The following is a 25,878-nucleotide window of genomic DNA, read 5'->3' as shown; positions in this document are numbered from 1 at the left end:
ATGTACATCGAAACTGGTAACTTTTGGTGAACATGGCGAGTAAGGTACATCAAAATTGGTTAGTTTTGGTGAACATGGCGAGTAAGGTACATCAAAACTGGTTACATTTTGTGACCATGGCGAGTAAGGTACATCAAAACTGGCAACTTTTATCTTTTAGTGAACATGGCGAGTAAGGTTCATCAAAACTGAGCTCTTGGTATTGTCGTATAGTACCAGAAAACACATTTAATATTTCAATTTGATATTTTGAAATTAAAAAAAACTAAAATGGTGTAAAATGGTGAATCGGTTTTGAACCAAATTGTAAAATTTCACCATTTTCACCATTTTTACCATTTTTCACCATTGGATACCCCCTAATGAGCGATATAGATTTTATTAAAACTTGCAATTTAACAATCCCTGTTAAAATATTATTATATCCAGCATTGATCATCACTGTAAATACAAAGAGGTAGTGAGGGAATCGAGTTCGGCTAAATCGACCACAGATCATTTTTTATCCCCAAATCTCATTCTCGATCATGATATTATTGTACCAGTTAGTAGACCAAATATTTACTGCTGAGTTAACCTTGTTTAATGCTAATAATTATATTATAATGAAACGAGTTATTTAAAAAATTGAAATATAAAATAGTTTTTTGAGTGGAGTTTCACTTTAATTATGGCTTTATCATTTCCACAAAATTATCACTTTAGTTAACTTATTCTTTATGTAATGAGCTATATAAATACTCTTTCTGTAAATCAACATAATTCTCCCTCATACCACAGTAAGTGTGGTACAGTTCAGGGTTTGTCTTGGAAACCAGCTCATATTCAGTTCTCAACTCCTCCATCCTCCCCACACCATTAACCCCAGCAAAAGCAAGCAGCGCAGCACCGCGTGCTGCAGCATTAGCACTGGAAGCACGATACACGTCTACCCCGAACACGTTGCTTATAAGGTTTAGTAAAGTATTATTAACGCTTCCTCCTCCCACTACAATGAGACGAGTGTTAGAGGTGGGTTTGAAGCCAGCTGCTGAGATATCGTGCCTCTTACTCAGAAACTGTCCTTCTGTTACAGTGCGCACTATAGTTTCAGGAGGATGAGACAAAGGTAACCTCTCTGAAAATATGGTTTTAATAACTTTATATCCTACCGGAGGAAAACGAGGTCGTATCATGTCAGGCTATTTTACTTCTACAATTTAACATGTTTAAGATGAAATGAACGATAATAACAAGGAAACCGTGCCGCACTCCCAAGTAGTAGTAGGTTTAATAAGAACCTGGATCAGTAGAACAGAAAGCACCGACCAGACCAGCAGGGCAGGTTTCAGGTAGAGGCAGGTAGTTACCCACTAAGGGAGGGTTATCCTGTGTAGATAACATCTGGTTATATCTCTCCCACTCTCCTCCGCAATACTTATCTTTCAACTCTTCTCTAACAAATAGCAATCAGTCACAATTTTACATCTTTAATAGGAAACTAATAGTGTTACGATTAAAAAACAGCATCTTATTAATATAATGATATTATCATTGCCCTATCAGTATATAATTACTGTAGACGTGAAGGTATACCTGACCAAACTTCCGTTCTTGTAGCAGATAATGAACATGTGAGAGTTACTGTTCAGGGGATTACAGAACACGTGTATATCAGGGGAGGGCGTCACGTGACCAGACACTCCAATCAGAACATCACTCGTTCCTGCAATAGCTCAGTGTTTGATAGCAGTTATTTTGTTACTTTGTGTTATACGAAGTAAATATCAAATTTAAACAGACTGTTTAAGAAACAAAGCATTCCATCTTACTTATTGTAGTTCTCTAAATCTTTAAATCTATAATTTGTGTAATTATAATCGGTAATCCTCCCATGATAAAGTAAACACATATTAGAGATTAATTAGAGATTAATTAGAGATTAATTAGAGATTAATTAGATAATAATTAGAGAGTATTTAGAGAGTAATTAGAGAGTATTTAGAGAGTAATTAATATACTAGTAATTAGAGAGTAATTATAGAGTAATTAATTACCGAGGGATAGAATAAGGTCCTGGTCTCTACAAGACATGCCTACTAAAGTAGCAGGGTTGTCTCCAGTACACCTCAATACTTTGCATTCCTTGTTAAACCCGTATCTTGTAACCAAGTAGTCTGATATTGTAGCAGCCACTTCATCAGCTTCCTAGTGTCAAGGACATATTGTGATTGATTGATCTAATGATATCATTGATAATACATTCTAACAATTAACTTATACAGGATGTTATCTGTATCTGGAATCAGTGTGTATCATTTGTAAAAGACCATTGTAACCAACTGACATTAACATCCTCTCGTTATAAAGATGGCACAAACTCCAATACCACACCTAACAGTGGGACAGTTGGTGAGAGAATGGAGGACAGGACATAACATATTATATGTATATTCCATCATATTGTAAAACTATTACCGTATTGATTTTCACAAAGAATAGACTTTAAAAAACCAGCTAACTATTACACGTTTGATTCATCAACAAAAAGTTAAATAATTTTTACAAGCGGCTGTATCTCACTCGAAAAGCTCTATAAACTAGCACAGTAGCTACCTGTAGGGTGGGTTTAGGTGCTCCCAACTTGTCACTAATATCACCCCATTATAAAAGCCACTAATCTCCTTTATCCACTTCTTCTGAACACATCCAACAAGTTCATACCTGATCCGTCACTAAAGTCTATAGCCATGTACTTGCCAGTGAGGAGAGTACCCAGGAAGTTACTGACAAGTAGTACTCGTTCTGTAGACTCGTACAGTTCCGGACTCTCATTTACCATCTGCAGAGGGGTTTATTGATAAAATATTGCACGTGCGCTAGCAAGAACAGATTATCAATGCGCGTTTTCATGCTTTGTGTTTATGATAAGTTATGAAACACAGATTTTTAACACGCCAAGAAGACGTACTCTATGAATGTGATGAACAGAGAATCTAGCATGGGCCCGTGAACCAGTCCTGTTACAAAGCTCTTCAGAACCTATCTTCTCTTCTAACCTGACACAACTAGGTGTTAACAATGAAAGTTTTATTAGGTTTTATGACGTATCGTACTGCAAATAGTTATACAATAACAGTATCTCAAAAATGGTCTATCCACGAGGTTAACTTGATTGGAACTGAGTTTTGTCCTGTGTGCGGTAGATTTCAGTAAAGATCTAGTAATGAAAGCTAACCTCTCACAGTACTCTTCTGTACTAGAGTCCATCCAGATGGGAGAGAGAGGGAGAGTGAAGTAATCTTGTAGCTGGGTATGGAGTGGTAATGATACGTCAGCTGTTTGGAGCGCAGCCAGAAACCCTTGTGCAGTGTAAACTGTGCCGTGTTGTTGTGCGCATCCTCCTATACCCACAACCTGACAGGAATGATTCAACTAATCATTAAGTTAATTTCCGTAAACTTTGGTTATTTTTTCATAACATTTTTTAGTTAGATATGGGTTCTACAATTTTTAGCAATTTGTTGAAGTGATTTTATGATTATTGATCACAAACCAAAGTATCGCACATTTTTATAATTGAACAGATGAAGCAAACAAAATCATATCCTTTGAAAAATGTTCATACTAAATAAAACTGCATTGTGCAAGCAATGAAATAATTAATTATAGTTCAACTTAAATTTAACAATGAGTAGGCATCGATAAAAACAATAAAAAGAAATAAAATATTACGCCTATAAACTTTAATTTCTCATCCAGAAGTGAGAAGTTGAATACCAACATAGACTGTTCCACGTTTAAATTTAAATAATTACTAAAAGTGCTAAAAACATCAAATCAACTAGGTTTTCTGATAGTAAATTTATCGAGGTTTCAAAAATTACTCGCTCCATAGTTGGCCAATTTCCTTATGAAGCTCAGCATTAAGAGTTTCTTTTAATGTCCCAAACAGTTCATTAGTAACTTGATCAATTCCAGCCTCTACAGTGTAATCAGTCCAAGTAAGGGAATCATCCTGAGCCCTTATCTTTTCAAACATCTCAGCAACTTTGTTTTGAAACTCACGTTTTTCATACCGTTCAGTCCCATAATCTGAACGAGATTTTGCAAGTTTTTCTGATGCTTTCAGGTACAAGACTTTGTCAGGCTTGGGCAAGCCCCGGTCAGGACCCATGCACCAGTTCAAAGAGAAGCCAGGTTTGGCAGAAGTGTATGCTACACCAGAAAATGCATAGCGATCACAAATGATGCTTGTACCCGAGGCAAGGGTGGTGAGGATCTTACTTCTTAGTTCCCACCTGGCAACAGTGAAATATTATAAACATTAAAACTGAATTAACCTGCTTTTTGGAACATTATGTAACCAGATTTGATGGTGTTCAACACAAGAAAGGTCTGTTGAAAGTACTATGACATAAATTATAATGACATAAATTATAATGAAAATTGAAAGTACACTTTTGAATATTTGATGATCCTGATGTATCTCAATGGAATAAGAACCTGTTAGCAGAAAAAAGAAGGTGCACACTTTCGTCAGACATGTTTGATTTGCATTGCAGATAGCTGTCTATCATGCCTCCTATTTGAGTGCTTCTGTCTGGAAATCTGGAAAGCAATATCTTGGTATTGTTTCTATGTTTACAGTACTGCACTACAATCATTCGGCTGAGTCAACTTTACATAGATCCAACCGATCCCTAACTATTTCTGCTTCCTAGACTAGGTGACACTCGGATACAGGTTCCAAGACCAACAACCGTGTTTTCCAAACATAACTATAAGTTGGTCCGGTAACAAATTGGTCAGTTGAATGGTCCTTCATATCACTGTTGATTTCAAATTTGAGTTTAATTCATGTTGCCTGGACCAACTTATCGTTGATTTCAGTACCTTTTGAACTAATTTATTCCAGCCTTTAAACCATTCAAAAACCATACCAAAAATTTAGAAGTTGCGAAGATTTTCGATTTGAATGTACCTATACTGGACCGAGGATATAACTTTCACTGCACGAGTCACGACTATACAACATAATTATATCATACAATTTCATTCCAGTAATAAAATACAAATTATCAAATCTTAAGCTTGGATAATATGAGGTTAGTGTACTTTATTCAGAATAACTTTAAAATATCAACAAAACCTCATGTTAGTGCAGGGGAATCCTTCACACTGCAACCGTTTAGTAAGTTTCAGAACTTGTGTCGATTTTCCAGTTCCATCTGCTCCTTCTATAACAACAAAGATTCCACGCTTTAAAGCCATCCTATTAAGACATCCAATGTCACTTAATCAAATCAGAAGAAAACAGAGTGACTGGTGCTTTTATTCCTTACCTAACTCACCAAGTTCAAGTCCACTAACTGAGACAATTTTTCCATGGCTAAGTCCAAAGCCTCAATCCACATAGCTACAGGACAAGTAACTGAGTTGCCACTCTTGTGGAAAATATCTGCCAAACCATAATGAGGAAGATCTTCTTCATATTTCACACAAACCTGGACTTAGGAAAGAGGAGTTGTTAACTGAATTAAGAGTTCAGGACTTGATTAATTTTATGGAATTCGTTTAGTTCCATGACAAAGAATTAATACATATAAAATAGTGATTTTTCAATTTCTTATCACTTTCTATAGAAAGTTCTTTCTAATTCTATTATAGGTAGAAAGAACCAAGCATACTGAAGTGACTAGAAATTGTATTATTTAAGTACTAAAAAAAGGCGAAATTTGTTCAAAAATTGTCCAATACTGTCCTAATCACACTGCCATGCAAGGAAGTGAAATTATTATATTAAACATCTGCAGACATCATACTAGATACTCAATAGTGCAATAAGTGAAAATAATGTCACTGCAACCCAGTGACAGAAATCAGGGATGTAATCCCTAGACAATTTGATCTTGTTATTGGTAGGTAGTCATTAAAACTGGCCATTAAATTATCACTTAGAATCCTTCTTACACACTTCCTAAGATTCCTGGAAATCGCCATTGAGGAATGAATAATTCAGGAATCTATGGCAATTCAACACACATCTAGCCACAAAGAATCAGCCAAGAAACGAGCATGTACAAGGATTTCAATATTTCATTTGACTGGTAGCCGAGTGGTTAAGTGTGTGGCTGAAAATGTCCAGATTGGAGATTGTGATATCGAATACACGCTAATTTTCTTTTTTTAAATGTTCAAAATTTGTTTAAAATATCAGCCATTTTAGAGTCAAATTACGACCTTTTTTACTTACAAAGCTGTTGCAGATGTAAATTTGCATAAATCAGATTTTCTCATTCTTGTCTATGAAACTTTTGCCACCAGGTTAGAGACTTGGAACACCTCAAGGGACCCATACGAAACGAATTTTGGCTAGGGTATACATTTTTGGCGCAGGCAGTATTGTACAATTTGCACACTCTTTTTTGGTGCTTTTGAGACATTTTAATCAGAATAACTCTAAAGGATTGACAAAAACTATGATATATAGAAGACCATTGACTGACCTGTGTTTTAGGAAAAGACAGTAGTACAACATAATAAAAACTGAATTCTGTACAGTAATTATTATAATCATGAGTACAGTAAATCAACGAGCTTTAAAGCAGCGATTTCTGAATTTTCAAAATAATTTCGATTTGCATGGCGGTAAGCTGGTCCAAAGTTTGAATCTTACCTCACATTGAAGATTGAGGCTCTTATCAGCAACGAATACCTTCAAGGCTTGAGTGCTAAGATCAAAACCAAGATAATATTTCTGAGCCATTCTGCAACTTATGATTATGAAGTTAATATTCAAAATATTACTCAAGAACTATAAAATCGTATATTCAGACATTAGAAAAGTTCTGAGTATTCTCCAAGTGAATGGTAACTAACTTTATTCGTGGTTTAAATAAGAAATGAAATGCTACCTTACAAGCTATGTACTCAAGGTTTGAACTTTTACATTTCTACAGTTTTGAAACACAAGCAGATTTCTTCACAACATAACATTATAAATAATGCCTCTCTGGGCATCTCAACAAGATATTCACAGAAAATGTACAATTTACGTTTAAACCATATAATTACAAACTTTAAAAAATTCAACTAAATACCTTTGATATTAACCTTCTTCCTCTTAGCTATCATTAGATTCTCTTTCATATAACTTATATAACTATTCCTTTTAGACACAGACTCATCTATCCTATCAAAGATGTCATATGACAGCTCCCAGTAGTAGCCAAGCTTATTAGCCTGATATCCTTGAAGCCGAAAGGCGTCTAATCCACTTTTGAATCCAGTAACCGACTCACTAGCTTTCACAAGTGGTGGTAGACTGTTCCAGTAGCGCAAGACCCTTTGGGCAAAGAAGTCAGTCTCATTCGTGGTAAATCTGTGTGGCTTCGACCTAGCAGAGACAGTCCTATCAGCACGACCAAATAAATCAAACCCATAATCCACAAAGCCTTCCTGGATCTTGAACATCTCAATGAGATCCCCACGGACCCTACGTTCAAGCAAGGTTAATAATAATAATGGCCCCTAGGGTCAGCTGATCCCGGGCCAGAGGAAAACTACCGACTGCCAAGGTTTGACGCCTAGGCAGTCGAGACCTCTTATTGAGACCCTTTATAATAATAATAAATTAATGTTATTTTTATACAGCTCCAAAAGGTGAAATAATTTAAATTTAACCCTTATGCTCAGCTGTAAATGATACCTAAATTACAGTAGAGATCGTGTAAACATACACAAAGAACCCGATGATAGTGTAATCCTTTGCCCAATATGCAGCACAACAGCTGATCGTGGAGGGGATGTTGTTGGATGTGATGGTGTTTGTGGAAAATGGTTCCATGTTACATGCCTTTCAGAGAGCGATCAAGCAGTTTGTGAGGGATATTGGTACTGTTCCTCATGTTATGGTAAAGAGGCTTTCCCTGGCTTCCCAAGTTTTGTGAAGACAGCTGACTCAGCACCCGCAACATGGGGTTCGCTCAAGGGGCATGTTATTAAAGAGACATTTGACAATGCCTATGATAAATAATCAAGTGGAAGAAAAACCTGTTCAAGGTTCCTTCTGGTGTTCAAGGTAAAGCTTATGTGAAAGCGACCTCTAAAGTCATCAATTATTATGTTAACAACTCCCCCCTTCAAAATGTGGCCATGACTGCACTTATGGTTATGCCAGCCCTGCTCCTCCAAAAACCTTCCAAACGATCCAAAACAAAGGACCACGTCAGATATCTTGAAGATCGCCTCAAACTTTGGGAGAAAGGCGACATCAAGGGCCTCATCAAAGAAGGTAAAGCTATCCAGAAGCGTTTAACATCAAGCAAGTTTACTCCCCAACATACCCACAAAGTATTCTCCAAGCTTATGCTGCAAGGAAAGGTGTCAGCAGCACTCAGATGGGTGACAAATAAAGCTGGGGGCCTCCTAGAATCAACACCAGAAACTATCAAGTTGCTAGAGAGTAAACATCCTGACCCACAGCCTGATGAATCTTTCCTTGTAAGCAGTCTACTCAGTAAGGTTGGCTTGGAAAAAGTAGACAATGTTATATTCGAGAACATAGATATTGAAGCAATCCAGAAGGCAGCAAAGAACACCAATGGATCAGCTGGCCCCTCTGGCCTAGATTCTGATGGTTGGCAACGTATCCTTTGCTCTAAGTCATTCAAGACATGTGGTGCTGAGCTATGTGAATCAGTTGCCCTACTAACCAGGAAACTCTGCACTGAATTAGTTGACCCTGATCCCCTAGCAACGTTCATATCTTGCCACCTTATTCCTTTGGACAAGAAACCTGGTGTTAGACCAATAGGGATTGGTGAAGTCCTCCGCCGAATAATCGGCAAGTCAGTTACTACTCTGCTCAAACCAGAGATCCTAGCAGCCACTGCACCACTTCAAGCGTCAGCAGGCCTAGAAGGTGGAGTAGAAGCTGCTATTCATGCTCTTAGAAATATGTATGAAGATGAAGACACTCATGGTATCCTTCTTGTTGATGCAGATAATGCCTTCAACCGTTTAAACCGGAGAGTTGCCCTCCACAACACAAGTGTGATGTGTCCCGAGCTGTATAAATATCTTGTTAATACCTACAGAAAAGCAGCAAAACTGTACATACCAAACTCCAAGGGATTGTTTATTTTATCCCAAGAAGGTACTACTCAGGGGGATAATTGTGCTTCTGCATTTTACTCCTGTAGCCTGATGCCCCTTATGGACAAACTCCCCACAGAGCCACCAGATATCTCTCCCGTGGTCTGTGAGAACACGAAACCTCCCCAGAAGCCTCCAGAGGAGAACAATAAGATTGAGACACCACCAGATAGGACTCCGGAGGTAAATAAGCCCTCCAACAAAGCTGCTAAACACATATGGTTTGCAGATGATTCTGGAGCAGCAGGAAAGCTTAAAGCCCTGAAGATTTGGTGGGATTCCCTACAGGCATCTGGCCCTGTTTACGGCTATTTTCCCAAACCGTCCAAGACCTGGCTTATTGTTAAAGAGGAGTACCAAGAGGAAGCAAAGTCTCTCTTCCCCGACCTTAACATCACCACCGAAGGTTGTCGATACCTGGGTTCCTTTATAGGTACAGAGACTGGAAAGAATAATTTTATCCAAGCCAAATGTGTTGAATGGATAGAAGAGATCAAGGGATTGGCTTCAATTGCACGGCACGAGCCACACCTTGCTTACGCTGCCTTTGTTTACGGCTCCTCCTGCAGATGGTATTTCCTGATGAGGACCACCCCCGACATAGCAGTGAACTTGCAGCCCATTGAGGACAAGATCAGGAATTTGCTCATTCCCAACATGACAGGACACACAATCCGGTCTGACCTTGAGCGAAGTCTGTTCTCCCTCCCAGCCAAGTTAGGTGGACTAGCTATAATCAATCCAGTAGAAATTGCTGATACTGAGTACAAGAACTCACTCATGGCTAACCAGCAGCTTACAGAACACATTCTGAAGCAACACACCACTCTCAATACCTTAACAGAGAGGCTGGGAAAGCGGTCAAGAGTGCCATTAGCCTGTCAAATGCAAAGAGACATGAATCTCTCAAAAACCAGCTGATGAACGATCTACCACCTTTGATCAGTGAGAAGATCCCACATGCATGTGAAAAAGGTGCATCAAGCTGGCTGACCGGACTACCTTATGAGAAGTACGGATTTGTCTTGAACAAGCAAGGGTTCAAAGACGCTATAAGCACTGAGATATGCTCTACCCATTGCAAACATAGCCAAGAAATGCATTTGTGGCAAAGATAACACCTACAACCACATTCTCATTTGCAAGAAAGGAGGCTTTGTCAACAGCAGACACAACCGACTGAGAGACACCATTGCAAGCATTCTAGAAAAAATCTGTAATGAGGTTGTTGTAGAGCCCACACTCCAGCCATGCACTGGAGAAAGCCTTCGCCCTGGTACCATTCTGGATGATGGGGCAAGGCTTGACATTGCAGCTAGAGGTCTGTGGTCACCAATGGAGATGGCATTTTTTGATATCAGGGTTTTACACCCCGGAGCCAAATCCAACGCTAACCACAACACCCCAGCAAAGATGTACAAGAAGCATGAGAGAGAGAAAGAAAGGAAATATGGAGACCGCTGTGTACAGATCGAAAAAGGAACCTGCAGTGGCCTTCTATTCTCGACCACCGGAGGTATGGGCCCACAGGCTACCATGTTCCTTAAACGAGTGACAACACTTCTGGCAGCCAAGACCAGCCAGGACAAAAGCCTCATCATGGCAAATCTTAGACGTCGTTTGCGATTTGAGCTACTTAAAACAGTTTTGATTGCAGTGAGAGGACACAGAGGACGGTATTATGAGAAAGCAATACCTGTTGACGAACTGGACCTAAATCTCGCACACACCACCAGCGATGAAGACAGGGGTGATGATGTTGATGATGAAGATGAGGAAGTTTATGATGAGGTTGAGAATGTAGAGGAAGAGGTTGCAGAAGAGTGAGCTGAAAAGAAGACTAGATTCTATTCTAATTTATTGATGATCATATTTATTGAAATAAACATATAATATCCATTACTCCAGGAGTGATGACAGGATATGTAGAGATCGTGTATCTCGCCTTGGACTGGAGTAAAAACGGAAGTTAAATCCTGACTAAATAAGGCAGATACACCTAACAAGGTTGTGAGCTTCAAATTATCCAGTCTCTCTCTGTAGGTCATGAGGTCACCTTCCAATTCAAGAATCAGTGACCAGTTTCCATGCCTTGCCATCGGAGCCCATGCCTGCGAACAATATAATATTTCTTGTAAGCCAGGCAATGGTTCTATTAGCTTTAGCAATGCACTTTCTCACGTGATCTTCAAATTTAAAAGCACTGTTAAAGACCACTTCTTCTAATAAGAGAGTTTCAATGTTCAATGTGGTAAATGAACTAATAATATGATTATTAGGTAAATAGCATATTCAATATAATAACCAATGCATACATAGTAAGGAATTCTGGAAGGTAGCATAAAAATCCCATTTTATTGGATATTAATATCATAATAGTTACATGCAAAATCATATTATAAACTTCAATTTATAAGCCTAACATGCTTGCTTAAGAACCAGCAGGTCTTATCTCTTGAGCGCACACAATGCCACACCGATCCAGCGAATATAAAAAGTATTACATAAAAATAAAATACTATCAATTGTACCATATCAATATTTAAAATTAATCTTTCTGCCCGTTGAGTTGAAAATGTAATATTCAAGCTGATTAAGGTGCCAAGGGAAATGAATTATTTTTTACAAACAATTGCTTTTTTGGAATATTTCTAATGAAGTTTCAGTAAGCATTAATGATTGAGGGAGCGAGTTGTGTCAGTTATAAAGAGAAACATAACAATTATTTTTGGTTTCATCCTTATGTGTTGACCATTGTTAATGGTCTGGCCCGGCAAGCGCTACTTTGTAGCACTTGCTGCATCGGGCCAATATTTCGAGGAAAAAAATTTAGACTAGTAACATCCGTCAACCTTATGTGGCAAAGAAGCGTTTTATAAATTTTTATTCCACTGAGAAGTTTGATAATTTTTCTAAATATGATGATCGTTGACGGATGTTACTCGTCTAAATTTCTTCGAAGTAGCGCGCGCCGCTTCCTTCTCGAAATGTTGGCAAGTGCTACGAAGTAGCGCGCGCCGGGCCAGACCATTATGCATTAACAATGGTCAAAATAATCGACGATCGTTGCTATGCGAAAAGCAGTCCAACGATTTTAAAAATTGAAGGGTTGACATCATCAATAAATTTTTTTAAATATTGTATTTAAAAAATAATTAATGTTGGTGCGGGGAATATTTATTATATATTTTAAATAGTGCGATGGTATTTTAATAGTTGAGTAGAAGTCCTTACGGGCATTTTCTGCTCAATACGCTAGTGGCTACGGACCCTAAATACACTTTATATATTAATGCTTAAATGTTAAAAGACGTATTTTTGATTGTAGAATCGATAAAAAGTCATGGTTTTGGGATGATTTATAGCGCGATGCGTTACTGTGCCGCGCCGCGCACTCATTGAGGCTTCTCACAGATCGGCAAGATGCGCTATTGTGCCGCGCCAAGCTGAGATGAATTGACATCGTCAATTAAGGGATGATTGGACTAAGTTTTTTTGATATGTTGAGCAAGTTAACTTTGTTGGTATATCAGCAACATTTTCACAAAGATAGCTGAAATAGAGCTGCATGTGCAAAATATGGTATAAAAATAAAAGAAATTTATTAATTTTTCTTTAAGTAAAAATCCTAAAAGATGGTCAAATTGAGGCTTTTTTGCGCGCAATTTATTTTTGGTACTTAGGTGCTATATTTTGAAATTTCTTTCCATATATCTTGTAATAACGACTAATTTATATATATATTAAAAATAGTTCTGACCAAAAATTCATTTTAAATGGAACCAAGATTTTAGGCGCGCCGCGCATATTTTCGAAAATTTACACCGTAGTATGAAAATCGAGCGCTAAAGCAAATACTGTCATATTCTCACAAGTATACCCTAATAGTGTTATTGTTGCATTTCAAAACTCTTTTTCACTCTATTTGGTTATCTTTTTGATGTGTTATTTGATTACTTACTATGTTTTCATGTATTCTCATTAATGTGGAGTACCCATTCATTCTATTTCCTATCGTTTTTATTATATCCTTTATCCTCTATTTTTCTGCTCTATTTGTGACATACACAACAGTGATTTCTCTCCGTGGAGACAGAGGTGCGAGAAAAAACATTGTTGATATGAACAGTCTAGATTTTAACTTGGAGCCACAAGGCCAAGGGTAATTTTTGATTGTTAAGGGAATTTTTTGAATTCTTAAAGGGTTGATTTTACATAGGGTCATTGCTCTATTATGTGTATATTGTTTGAATAATTTTATTATTTAAAAAAATTTGTGACATACTTCTTATCTTCTCCATAGTTTATCGTAGTTTGTTAATACTGAATTGGTTTAATCGATCCTTTACGATTACACTGTTAGAAATGTTTAGTAAGATGTGACGGAATTATTGAAAGTAAAATATTTAAAGGGGTTGTGGCCATTTCGAAATATTCAAGGAGGTTATATTTATAAAATTGAAGGTCTTACACCAAATATGACTAGTTTTTTCGATAAATTTTCACACGTTCATTACGGGGCAGTCTAAATAGGAAAGTTTTTAGAAGAGCTTTAAAAGATTTCATAGATTAAGCAAATTGATTGTACATCTTAGGAGTCTCTTCACTGGGCCTTTCGGGGGAAACGAAAAGTGCATGGTTTCAAGACAATTACCATTGCTGAATTTATTTGTGTATGTTGTACTAAATAATTGTCTAAAAGTGCAAGTTATTGAAAAACCTGGGTATCGAGTCTGGGTATTAAGTAAAACAAAATTTAAGTAAAACAAAATTTAAATTTTATTGCCATTACAATGAATAATGATATCATAATAAATATAAGTAGAAATCCGATAATAAGCTTGTTACATCCAGTAGTATTGAGCGTCTTATTGTGATTGAATACAGCTTAGTACTTTCTTACATCAACCACTTAATGCGATTTGAGCAATAATAAATCAAATTTTTTGTACAACTCAGTCTGATTGTGAGGCAGAAGAAGAGGCCGGTATATCGAGGCACCCAGTATAGATTGGCTCGGTTGATGGCATGCATACATGCTACATGCTACATGAAGAGGTCTCCTCCTAGTCGTTGGAGTGGCCTGCATCACACACATCTCTTCTACGGTGTATCATGTGCCTCCATTCCACTCGTTGTAGAGCTAACTGTTTTACTGCATCTCTGCTGATGTTATCAACACCTGTAAAGTCAGCTGCATCCTCAAGTACACAGGCCATCCAGCCTTTGCGGGTCGTCCTCTCAGTCTCTTTCCATAGTTTGGTTTCCAATCCAGTAGAAAATTGGGAAACCGTGTCTCTGGCATTCTGACAACGTGTCTGTACCACCTTAGTCTAGCCGAACCGATGAAAGTTTCAATAGACTTAATTCCAGCACGCCTGAGAACTTCTTCATTGGAGACATGGAAAAACCACTTTATCTTCAAGATTCTTCTCAGGGAGGTCAGATGGAAGACTTCAAACCGTTTCATCTGCTTCTTTGTTGTGTTCCACACTTCAGCTCCATATAACAGAATAGTGATAACAGCAGCCTTGTAGATACGGATTTTGGTGGGCGTTCTTATAGTTCTACTGTTCCATATCTATCAAAGCTGATGGAACGCACCATTAGCACGCTGGATCCTAATGTCAAGATCTTGGTCAATGGTTCTATCCCCACTGATGTTGGCACCAAGATAAACAAAGTTACCGACCTGTTCAACAGGTTCTCCCTCCACTGTTAGCTTTATACTGTCTCTGTCGGTGTAAGGTCGCTGGGACGCACACTTGCTGATCGCCATGCATTGTGTCTTTTTAGCGTTGATCTTTAACCCAGCATAAGAAGTGTAATAAGCGATAAGATCAGTGGACTCCTGCAGCCCCTCTTCAGTACTGTCCATCACTGCCAGATCATCAGCATAGTCACTATCCATGATAACTTTTTCATCTTGATGGCATAAGGAGGTTTTAAATTTTACTGCACAAATGTGATCTAAAACATTCAAGTCGTATAATTAATTTTTTTTTGTATATCCTGTCATCACTCCTGGAGTAATGGATATTATATGTTTATTGTAATAAATATAATATTGAGTTTACTAGCGTATATATGACGCTTTGCCCTTGTCAGAGGGTCTATCATTATGAGTTTAGATTGAAATTGTCTAATCTCCTCTGAATTGAATACAAATAACACACGTTATTGCCGACGTTTCGCCACCATGGCTTCTTCAAGGCGGAACAAAAACTTTGTTACATAGTGACCTGGTAAATATCCAAATTAATACATAAAACTCTGAGAAACATTAAAATAAAATGGGAAGATTCTAAGCGGTAGAAAATTTCAAAGCAAAAGATAGTCTTGTTTAAAAATAACAAGACGGCCATGGGGAAACATTATCTCATGTCACACCCTGAAATAAAAGAAATTCCTATTGAACCATTTAAATTTGAAGTCCTCAAAGTATGTAAGGATTATGCAGACCGAATGATCTGGCAATCACTGTATATCAAGCAGTTACTTCCTAAAATAAACACTCAGCTCTCACCTGAAGCAGACTTGTGGCAAAAGACCACATGGGCTATTATGTAAATGTCATCAACATGTACGTGGCACCCTTTCAGTTTCCCCGAAAATTTTAGGGAGTAGGAAGCTATTTTTGTTGCTGTTTTGTGTACGTTGGTCTAGCTCTCAAATATTGGACAGTTCTAGATTCTTTGGCCTAACATCTATCTTTTGCTTTGAAATTTTCTACCGCTTAGAATCTTCCCATTTTATTTTAATGTTTCTCAGAGTTTTATGTATTAATTTGGATATTTACCAGGTCACTATGTAACAAAGTTTTTGTTCCGCCTTGAAGAAGCCATGGTGGCGAAACGTCGGCAATAACGTGTGTTATTTGTATTCAATTCAGAGGAGATTAGCCAATTTCAATCTAAACTCATAATAAATATAATAATCAATAAATTAGAATAGAAACTTGTCTTCTTTTCAGCTCACTCTTCTGAAACCTCTTTCTCTACATTTTCAGCCTCATCATCAACTTCATCATCTTCATCATCAACATCATCACCCCTGTCTTCATCGTTGGTGGTGTGTGCGAGATTTAGGTCCAGTTCGTCAACAGGTATTGCTTTCTCATAATACCGTCCTCTGTGTCCTCTCACTGCAATCAATACTGTCTTAAGTAGCTCAAACCGCAAACGACGTCTTAGACTTGCCACAATGAGGCTTTTGTCCTGGCTGGTCTTGGCTGCCAGAAGTGTTGCTACTCGTTTAAGGAACATGGTAGCCTGTGGGCCCATACCTCAGGTGGTCGAGAATACAAGGCCATTACAGTCGTATAATTAATACTGTTATGTCGACTAAACTGTCTCCAGACACCTGTCACGTATGTCGTACATTTTGAAATCCTTTTGACGATATATAGGTACTTTTTGACATGAGAGAGTTGGCAATCAGGGAAACTAGTAGCATCTTAACCCCACTTATTAATCATAGATTAATTAAACTAGCAGGAACCCGTATAACCCTAAAGTGGTGTCAAGACTCAAAAGAATAAAATAATTATTACCTATATAGTTCGCGTTTTTAACACCACTTGGGGGTCCAAATTTTGGGCTCTAAAACTCCTATTCCTTGACCAATTTTTTATTTTTTCATGCTGATTTGGAGGCCATTAAAGCATTTGACCCAGTCAAAAAAGTTTCAGTTGCTGGTTCGTTCTCAAACGGCCTTTGGTACATTTTCTTTAAGAGAAATTGATAAGGCTGTACTGATCTGTTAATTTATCACGATTATGATCCTGACGAGAGTAATGCACATGATTATGATCAGTTTGATCACGATTATGATCCTGATCCTGGCGACGAAAATGATCAGTTTGATCAAGATTATGATCCTGATCCTGGCGACGGAAATGATCAGTTTGATCAAGATTATGATCCTGATCCTGGCGACGAAAATGATCAGTTTGATCACGATTATGATCATGATCCTGGCGACAGAAATGATCAGTTTGATCAAGATTATGATCCTGATCCTGGCGACGGAAATGATCAGCTTGATCAAGATTATGATCATGATCCTGGCGACAGAAATGATCAGTTTGATCAAGATTATGATCCTGATCCTGGCGACGAAAATGATCAGTTTGATCAAGATTATGATCCTGATCCTGGCGACGGAAATGATCAGTTTGATCAAGATTATGATCCTGATCCTGGCGACGAAAATGATCAGTTTGATCAAGATTATGATCCTGATCCTGGCGACGGAAATGATCAGTTTGATCACGATTATGATCCTGATCCTGGCGACGAAAATGATTAGTTTGATCACGATTATGATCCTGATTAGGGTAGTGCACATGATTATGATCTCTATGATCACGATTATGATCCAGAGTTCGGGATGCACATTTTACAGTCAACATTTATTTATTATAATTCATCATTGAAACAGCATTGGTTACTGGGCGGTGTTGATAGCACTGGCAGAATCGTGAGAATTTAGTAATTGTTTAGTCTCAAACAAAGCACATACAATCTCACTCCTGTTGTTATTGCAGCTTGTTTAAGTAGTTGTACATTACCGGCCCTTGTTAAAGCAATTTGCCCTATAGCTATAATACTGCTCATAATTAGGACTACTATTAATTTTGCTGTTCACGATTTGGGTGCACCAATTTTTATAGATTTCAGCCAATAAATATGAAGAGTAGGTCTAAACTACACATTCCACGAATAACAGCTCAATATTGAGAACTCAATCAGCTTTCAATAGTGTAATTTTGATTTAAGCCTTTTTTAATTTGGCAGCCAAATTCCGAATTTCGCTGGGCAAATTCCCTTATAATAAAGCAACTCTAATCTTTTGGAGCTAATAATGATTTACATTTTTTTTGATAATCAGCTTATCATTTAACTAGAAAGCCCGTGATCGCAGGGTAGGGAGGAAGTTAATAGTATTCTTTGGTAGTCATTTTTTATAACATAAAAAATATCCGTCACAACCGAGTATACAGCCCATTGAACATGTAACGTAATAATACCACAAAACCGATAAAAATGACGTCAAAACAATCATTGCACGTGCATGTGCGCGTGTGTGTTGGTAAATTCATTTTTCAAACGGATTTGTCTGGATTAGTATACAGTGCTTTATAAAGTGCTTTCAAATAGTTGACCAGCTGAGCCCTGGGCAGATATTACAACTGACACTCCAATAATGTTAAGCTTGTTTAAATTCATGTACTTGTTAAATTTTAACGAATTTAAGGAGTGTGTTACATTAATTCCTCTTCGGCTGTAGTACCTCCAATAAATATATCTGTGTCATCGTACATTGCTTATTGTTAGCCCAGTCATATTGTTTGTTTTTTGCATTGATTGACAAATCTATCAAACTGTTTTTATGACTGCTCAATTGTTTTCTCGATTTCTTGAATTCAGTCCACTAATTCATAGTTCTGTATTAGTTTAAAGCTTTTTTTTGCCTTATTTCTTTTAAAAAGTGTCTGATTTTCATATCCGTTTTCTTCTGTTCTCGAGGTTTTCATTTAGAATTAAAACAAGGGTTTCATATTATGGAGCCAGGTTGTGGACTGGCTACACCTGTACTTACATACTATAGTACACTACTGACTACAGTCAAACCCAGATAGTTTGGGAGTTCGTGTTAAATTGGAGTTTGTTTGTTTGTTCAGATTGTGCATGTTTTTAAGGCCCAGATACACTCTTGAGTCCTAAATTACTGTTAGTACCCTGCACTACTGGTTACTCTTATAGTCTATCCTGATAAGTTACGGAACATTTTCAAGGGCTCTTGGGCAGTTGCAATCAGATGGATAGAATGGGTTAATATTGATTAACCTTTTACCTGACACCTTCTATATCAGGCTGCTGGTTTATTGGCAATAAGCTTAATGTAAGGGTGGAATTCTGTATTTGGGCTGTATAGTTTTTATCCATGTGGAGTTATTGTTTGGTTCGATTCAATTACAGTTTCGGTACACTTACCTAGAAAATATGTCATGCAGCAATTATACGTACGACCAGCGACATTTTGCTGTAAAAAGTATCTCTCTTTTCGCGCTAGCCCGCTCATTTCAAATATGCGCGCGCAAACTTTTATTAGGTGACGAAAGGAATAGATACTCTATTTTATACAGCCCGCGTGATGACTCACTATTTCCGTTAAACACTGAGTTTTTTCTGGAATAACGAACAACACATTAACATTTCTCTGCTTTAGCCATGGAGAACATAACAGACCAGGAGCTGAGGCGGCTACTGTCGAGCAAGGGCCACCAGATCGGTCCGGTGACTAACACCACTAGGAGTATTTACCAGAAACTGTACACAAAGCTGCTAGAAGAAGGTAAATACAGTAAACTATGTTTTCTTGTATTGAATAACACACTGTCAGGGTTATGAAAACTCCTTGTAGAGTTGCTCTGTTAAGATATAAGAGCCGACTTTGTAAACTTATAATTCTTCAGAGGATATAGAAGTAAAGTTGGGATCCCCCATACTGAGTCCTAGACCTGACCCAGCTAGCACCCCAGTCCTACGAAACAACAAACTCAAGAGATCACCCTTAACTTTGACTGATGATGAGAAGTTGTGCGAGGCCACCTTCTCTATTCCTGACGATAAAAAGAAGAAAGGTATTTACAGCACACAATGAAATCCACAATTATCCTCTGGGTTATCTTCTAATTAACAAATCCTTGATTGATTAAGGAAAAGCTCGAACTTCTAGATGCCCTCTTTTACTTTAGCTCTTGCCTTTTTGCATTTGATTGAAGCATCTAAGCAGTGAATACCCACTAGTTGAGGAAGAAGAGGATATATCAGACGCGACACCTCACTCCTTATATGGGCATCACGTGGGGACACCTCACTCCTTATATGGGCATCACGTGGGGACACCTCACTCCTCACCCACAACAAAGGACACAACTCACCCCATTTCTAACATCACTTCAGGGCTCAATAGAGTCCGCTTCAGAGGTGACAGTCTCCCTGCTGTAATGTAGCTATGTAGAGGTGACAGTCTCCCTGCTGTAATGTAGCTATGTAGAGGTGACAGTCTCCCTGCTGTAATGTAGCTTCAGAGGTGACAGTCTCCCTGCTGTAATGTAGCTTCAGAGGTGACAGTCTCCCTGCTGCAATGTAGCTTCAGAGGTGACAGTCTCCCTGCTGTAATGTAGCTTCAGAGGTGACAGTCTCCCTGCTGCAATGTAGCTTCAGAGGTGACAGTCTCCCTGCTGCAATGTAGCTATGTACAGAGGTGACAGTCTCCCTGCTGTAATGTAGCTTCAGAGGTGACAGTCTCCCTGCTGTAATGTAGCTTCAGAGGTGACAGTCTCCCTGCTGAAATGTAGCTTCAGAGGTGACAGTCTCCCTGCTGTAATGTAGCTTCAGAGGTGACAGTCTCCCTGCTGAAATGTAGCTTCAGAGGTGACAGTCTCCCTGCTGTAATGTAGCTATGTACAGAGGTGACAGTCTCCCTGCTGTAATGTAGCTATGTACAGATTTATGAGAGGTCACATGAATTATAAAATCAGCTCACGAGCATGTATATATTCAGGCCCTTCACACTTTGTTTCTGTCTGGTTCTAATGTACCGTCACAAAGTGACTTTAATATATTGCATGATGCACTCTGAAGCTGCCTTTTATTGTAATGAGCTTTACTTAAATGCTGTAGCATTGTGATTATATTTAACAAGTATAGTCATCTTGATCATAATTCCTAACTACGAAAAAGATGAAAATCTTAAACTAGGATTTAGCAGAATAAGAAGAGATGCATCTCTATCCTAAAGAGACTGTTATCTTGATATTATAATGATAGCACGGATTGTATATCAATTTGTTATGTTTGCACACGTGTACGTTTCAACATTAGAATAACTAATTCTGAATCAGCTTTATTTTTTATCACCCAATAGTCAATCTTTACTTCTTTCTGTCACAATTCAAATCAGCATCCATTAATTTGATACATCAATTTCAAAGACTTTATTGCTTGTAAAAATCCTTTAAATTGCTGCTTTCTTTACAATTTTGAACTTGTTGCCAGAGTTACTCTGCATTTGTATGTAAAAAATCAAGCACACATTTTGAGTATTAGCTATTAAAAGCCGGGCCGGGCTGACACAGAATGTTTGTCAGGTATCCCAACCTACCAAGTGCCCTCACTACGACGCAGCACAATTGAGCGCACAGCACTCAGTAAGAAGCTTGCGGAGGAAGCGGTCTGTGTAACAAGTAGTGTAACTATGGTAACCAGCACCACTAAGAAAGGTGTTTTAAGGGCCCCAGGGGTTAGAGTGACCGAGTCTTCTGCTACTCTCAAGGAGAAAATTGGTAATTTTTGTTGAACTTTTTCATTAATTGTTTTAAAAATGAGTGTTTGAGAATGAAAAATTCCGCTACTTTTTCGTCTTTGGTTTTCTCGTTTATATTCTAGTAACTTCTAGTATTGGAACCGACCATAAGAAGCAACACCATACAAAAGTTTACATTTTACTGATTCCAGATGCTGCTGCGAAATCAGAGACTAAAGCTCCCAGCAAAACATCTGCATTTTCTAACACAAACAAACTCAACGTTACCAGTAAACTGAACGTAACGTGAGTCACTCTTTTCACTGTCTTAAGTATATTTGACTTGCGGTACTTCTTTAGAAGTGAAACACATTAAAGTCTCAGAATGTCTCAACAGAATGTCAATACCAAATAAACTCGATTAGCAGACAGCTAATTGACAGCTAAACCTTTACATTTTCAGTATGGGTAACATGGGTAACATTTTCAGTATGGGTAACACGCCAGGTTACATGAAAGGAACAAGCTCCACATTAAAGAAAGGCTCTAAGAAAGACGCTGTTAAACCTGCCAGCGCTATTTCAGCTAACAAGAAAAACGGTAAGTTCACCCCTTCACGCCGTTATTTTAATCAGTATTTAATGATCAGAAACATTATAACTTAACCTTACAGCTCAATGTTATGGCAAAACATGCTAGAATCCGTAATCCGTCTCCAACATATACTCCCATTTGCCATCAATATCCACATGTTTACCTTTACCGTGTCTCTGAACTATAAAGATAAGAGTGAAGACCAGAATGGAGAAGCAAGTAATCCCGCACACCAGATAGTTGATCAGGTCCTCCTGTACATCTGACAAGTCTGTCTGCTGTGTTCTCTCGCTGAATAACGACTTTCTTTCTAACACTACTGTCATATCGTTTATTATTATGATCCGCCCTGACCCTGAACGTTTGCACATGTAGACCATCACAAGGAAATAGAAGCTAACAGGAAAATTCGTCTAACAACAAAAATATTTAAAATTATTTATTATATGTCTTTCTTTAGCAAACAGAGTATAGATATACTCCGTCTGCTATAGACAGTTCAATCCCTGGCTCTCTGATACAGAATCAATACTAGAGTAATTTGTATCTAGGCCTATTTGTAGAGCCACTTTTATCTTTTTATCAAAGTTTTGATCATTATAAAATTAAAGAAATACCATTTTTTATTTTTACCTGGTTGACGAGCGGTTTTATTTTTGCCACACCAAGGCCTGGTACCGAAGCTGTCGTAGCTAAATGTTGTACCTGTGTGGGCAGTATAGTAAACAAGCCTCAAACAACCTCAAACAAACCTCAAACAAACCTCAAACAAACCCCAAACAACCTCAAACAAACCTCAAACAACCTCAAACAAACCTCAAACAAACCTCAAACAAACCTCAAACAACCTCAAACAAACCTCAAACAAACCTCAAACAACCTCAAACAACCTCAAACAAACCTCAAACAAACCCCAAACAAACCTCAAACAAACCTCAAACAACCTCAAACAAACCCCAAACAAACCTCAAACAACCTCAAACAAACCTCAAACAAACCTCAAACAACCTCGGGGGGGGGGGGGGGGGGGCCAACCATAATAAAGTATATTAAAGTATATCCCCGGGTCAAAATCGGAAAAAATCCTACATTTTAATATACTTTAATATACCTACAATTAGAAGATTTATATTCTTCGTTAAGATTTACATGATGAACTATATTTTTCACTCAGATTCGCAAGATAAGCCTGTTTTAGGACTAGTACATGAATTTCCATCCAGATTGGTCAAAAATTGGCTGAGCTATGAGCTTTAAAAAATATGCCCATATTTGGGCATACGCTTTTGCCCAAATTCGCTTTTGCCCAAATTCGATAAAATTTCAATATTTTTTAATGAGACTAACTCTATGTGAAAGATATAACTCAGTGTTTGTTGAATATAGTGGATACTAAGTAAAAAGACCTCCATGAACAAAATTGGGAAAATTGCACATAATATCTCTGTTAGGAATACTAGCCAAAATGACTTCATTAAAATTGAAATAACTCTATCAGTTTTCAATATTTTTTCAAGAACTTTTTGGAATCGATTAAGAATTGCATTTCAAGCTTATTTTGGGTAACAATTTTCGATGTAGGCCTCCAAGGATAGGGATATATTAAAGTATATTGTAGGTATATTAAAGTATATTAAAGTATATCCCCGGGTCAAAATCGGGAAAATCCTACATTTTAATATACTTTAATATGGTTGGCCCCCCCCCCCAACCTCAAACAAACCTCAAACAACCTCAAACAAACCTCAAACAACCTCAAACAAACCTCAAACAAACCTCAAACAAACCTCAAACAAACCTCAAACAACCTAAAACAAACCTCAAACAAACCTCAAACAAACCTCAAACTACCTCAAACAACCTCAAACAAACCGCTCTTCTGTCTAAGACTATAAGAGTCAAGCTAGATGATGCTGTTAACAAACCATACCAAGTACCTGTTACACAGCTACCAAACCATACCCAGTACCTGTTACACAGGTAATGTTGGTGTCTCCATCTAGAAGCTCCTTATTTGTCTTGTCACAGTAAACTGAGATAACATCTCCTGTCTTTATGGGGAATGTAACGTTAGTTGTCACGTAACTCCATGTCTTGTCTATTGCGTAACACTCATCTGTTGGGTTAGAGAGATCTTGTAGGGGGGGGGGATGTTACCAGTTACATGTTATCAGTTATCAGTTACCAGTTACCTGTTACCAGTTACCAGTTATCAGTTATCAGTTACCTGTTGCAAAGCAAGGTCGTTCAGCCACACTCAATAGAGTTTGGTATTCCAGTGTGTAATTGTCCAACATCAGACTGCAGTTGCTTGTCAGAGTAAAGTTACTTTTTTCTAGCGGATTGGCGGGGCTGAGACCTATTGCTTTACAGCTGAGGAAATAAAGAATGAGGAGCTGTAATACCTGTAATACCTGTAATACCTAACTACCATTATCAGTGGATCAGGTTTAAAAACATAATAAAGCCACACATGTCACCTACAAGATAACCGGGATAAATAACATACTTGGATCTGATATAAATAAAGTTCATTTGGGTAAGTAGGAAAGGTTAGGCTGGTAATCTTACTCTGTGTGATTTAAACACAGTTCAGCACAGTATTCCGGGGTAGTAAAGGGGTGTTCCATTTCCTTGCTTGCAGCAACTTTCAAACCTTCCTTAAAACAATCCTCATCTTCTAAACCTGATAATGGCACTTCTGAGCACCGCCAAGTTTCATCCTTCATGTCCAAAATGGCTAAATACAGATACAATGATAAAGAAGCTGTTTGTCAGTAATATTTCTTTTTTGATTTTGAAACAATAAGTGATCAATTGGGTCCCCCCCCGCCATTACTATATCCAAATATTCTGAAGAAAAAAAGATGTCTCACCCGTTGTAAATGTGAGAAATGTTTCAATACAGGTTCTGTCCGCTGTAGCCCACAACAATCTACCATCATGTAAAGTGTAACCAGTTGAATAAGAGTAACATTTAGTATCGTTTACTGGTTCTGATGTAGTATCAGTAGTAGTATCAGTAGTAGTATCAGTAGTAGTAGTGGGTGTTATTACTGCTGCTCCGCACCTGAAATAGATACAGCTCGCTCCATAAATGTCCTAAATCACAGTGTCTTGTGTTAGACCTTACCATCATGACCCACCTTTAATTATTATTCTCAGAAGTTGAGCTTATTTCAAAACAAAATAGAAACCGGTATGTTTCTTATTTTTCTCTGATCAGTCTAACAAAAGAACAAGCTGCTATATTAATGTGTAGACTCTAGAAATAACGTCTTACGTGGTGTTGTTATAACAGAGTTCCACACATTCAACCTCAGTAGTGAATTGTACCTCATTTATTACGGTACCCTCCACGTAGGTTACAGGGCCGTTAAAACACATAGATTCTTCTGTAGTGTTGTCTGAGGAGTCCTCACTCTCTTCTACTCCTGAAATGGCGTTTCTCTTGCCGCTTATATGTAATGTATATCGTATGTTATATTTATTAAATGGTTGTGTATTTCATGATTAGCCAAATATCCAGAGGCGTATGTGTTATGTTCTGCGTAAAATCCAGATTTACACACACTTATATTTTTGTTATTTCGTAATTCCGTGAAAGTTTTTTTGTTAAATATCGACTGAATAATCAGACTTCCGGTCACCATTCGCAGGATAAGTTCAGTACTATTTGTGTACTCAAACATAAGGAAGTAAATCATTTTAAAATTAGCTGATAATATACCTTAAAGTAGATAACATACCTTAAAGTAGATAACATACCTTAAAGTAGATAACATACCTTAAAGTAGATAACATACCTTAAAGTAGATAACATACCTTAAA

The 25,878-nt window shown here is 37.8% G+C and overlaps 6 protein-coding genes across 6 annotated transcripts in view; 2 read left to right on the top strand and 4 right to left on the bottom strand.

The window, feature by feature from the left end:
• LOC134824383 (ubiquitin conjugation factor E4 B-like) overlaps positions 1-25,878 on the bottom strand; it is an 80,113-nt gene that overhangs the window by 29,338 nt on the left and 24,897 nt on the right. The gene's annotated exons all lie outside the window — the stretch shown is intronic.
• LOC134823949 (xylulose kinase-like) lies at positions 403-2,334 on the bottom strand. The gene is made up of 5 exons (XM_063835545.1): positions 2,323-2,334; positions 2,037-2,187; positions 1,576-1,705; positions 1,281-1,435; positions 403-1,117 (listed from the first exon to the last, which is right to left on the bottom strand). Exons 1-5 carry the CDS (start codon positions 2,332-2,334, stop codon positions 711-713), a joined length of 855 nt encoding a protein of 284 aa, XP_063691615.1. The 3' UTR covers positions 403-710.
• LOC134824390 (uncharacterized sugar kinase R08D7.7-like) lies at positions 2,101-5,256 on the bottom strand. The gene is made up of 7 exons (XM_063836290.1): positions 5,132-5,256; positions 4,486-4,590; positions 4,048-4,280; positions 3,218-3,396; positions 2,951-3,038; positions 2,596-2,821; positions 2,101-2,187 (listed from the first exon to the last, which is right to left on the bottom strand). Exons 3-6 carry the CDS (start codon positions 4,069-4,071, stop codon positions 2,666-2,668), a joined length of 447 nt encoding a protein of 148 aa, XP_063692360.1. The 5' UTR covers positions 4,072-4,280; positions 4,486-4,590; positions 5,132-5,256; the 3' UTR covers positions 2,101-2,187; positions 2,596-2,665.
• Positions 14,723-15,049, bottom strand: LOC134823948 (uncharacterized). Its single transcript, XM_063835544.1, has one exon. It carries the CDS (start codon positions 15,047-15,049, stop codon positions 14,723-14,725), a length of 327 nt encoding a protein of 108 aa, XP_063691614.1.
• LOC134823947 (prostatic spermine-binding protein-like) lies at positions 16,475-17,448 on the top strand. Its single transcript, XM_063835543.1, has 2 exons — positions 16,475-16,507; positions 16,954-17,448. The coding sequence occupies exons 1-2, from the start codon at positions 16,475-16,477 to the stop codon at positions 17,446-17,448; spliced, it is 528 nt and encodes a 175-aa protein (XP_063691613.1).
• Positions 19,373-25,878, top strand: part of LOC134823946 (uncharacterized) — a 40,995-nt gene continuing 34,489 nt past the window's right edge. Inside the window, exons 1-6 of the mRNA XM_063835542.1 lie at positions 19,373-19,497; positions 19,619-19,786; positions 19,953-20,132; positions 21,299-21,493; positions 21,666-21,759; positions 21,944-22,053. Of these exons, the coding sequence (XP_063691612.1) occupies positions 19,374-19,497; positions 19,619-19,786; positions 19,953-20,132; positions 21,299-21,493; positions 21,666-21,759; positions 21,944-22,053 (871 nt within the window). The 5' untranslated portion in view covers position 19,373. The remainder of the gene's footprint in view (positions 19,498-19,618; positions 19,787-19,952; positions 20,133-21,298; positions 21,494-21,665; positions 21,760-21,943; positions 22,054-25,878) is intronic.

The sequence above is a fragment of the Bolinopsis microptera genome, chromosome 12 (assembly GCF_026151205.1).
Source record: "Bolinopsis microptera isolate Bmic1 chromosome 12, MBARI_Bmic_1.0, whole genome shotgun sequence".
In the NCBI taxonomy this organism is placed as follows: domain Eukaryota; kingdom Metazoa; phylum Ctenophora; class Tentaculata; order Lobata; family Bolinopsidae; genus Bolinopsis; species Bolinopsis microptera.
Note: the sequence above shows the minus strand (reverse complement) of the source record. Positions and strands in the feature narration are given on the sequence as shown.

Bases quoted from the DNA above. Each gene is read 5' to 3' on its own strand.
- LOC134823949 (XM_063835545.1), bottom strand. The intron at 1,706-2,036 runs GTAATTAATTAC...GAGCTATTGCAG, and splicing joins GGACCTTATTCTATCCCTCG to GAACGAGTGATGTTCTGATT. The intron at 1,118-1,280 runs GTTCTTATTAAA...CCATATTTTCAG, and splicing joins TTTCTGTTCTACTGATCCAG to AGAGGTTACCTTTGTCTCAT.
- LOC134824390 (XM_063836290.1), bottom strand. From the start codon at position 4,071: ATGGGACTGAACGGTATGAAAAAC. The intron at 3,397-4,047 runs GTGAGTTTCAAA...CATTCCTGTCAG, and splicing joins GACTGAACGGTATGAAAAAC to GTTGTGGGTATAGGAGGATG. The intron at 3,039-3,217 runs GTTAGCTTTCAT...TAGTTGTGTCAG, and splicing joins ACAGAAGAGTACTGTGAGAG to GTTAGAAGAGAAGATAGGTT.
- LOC134823948 (XM_063835544.1), bottom strand. From the start codon at position 15,049: ATGGATAGTGACTATGCTGATGATCTGGCAGTGATGGACAGTACTGAA.
- LOC134823947 (XM_063835543.1), top strand. From the start codon at position 16,475: ATGTCGACTAAACTGTCTCCAGACACCTGTCAC. The intron at 16,508-16,953 runs GTATGTCGTACA...GATTATGATCAG, and splicing joins TGTCTCCAGACACCTGTCAC to TTTGATCACGATTATGATCC.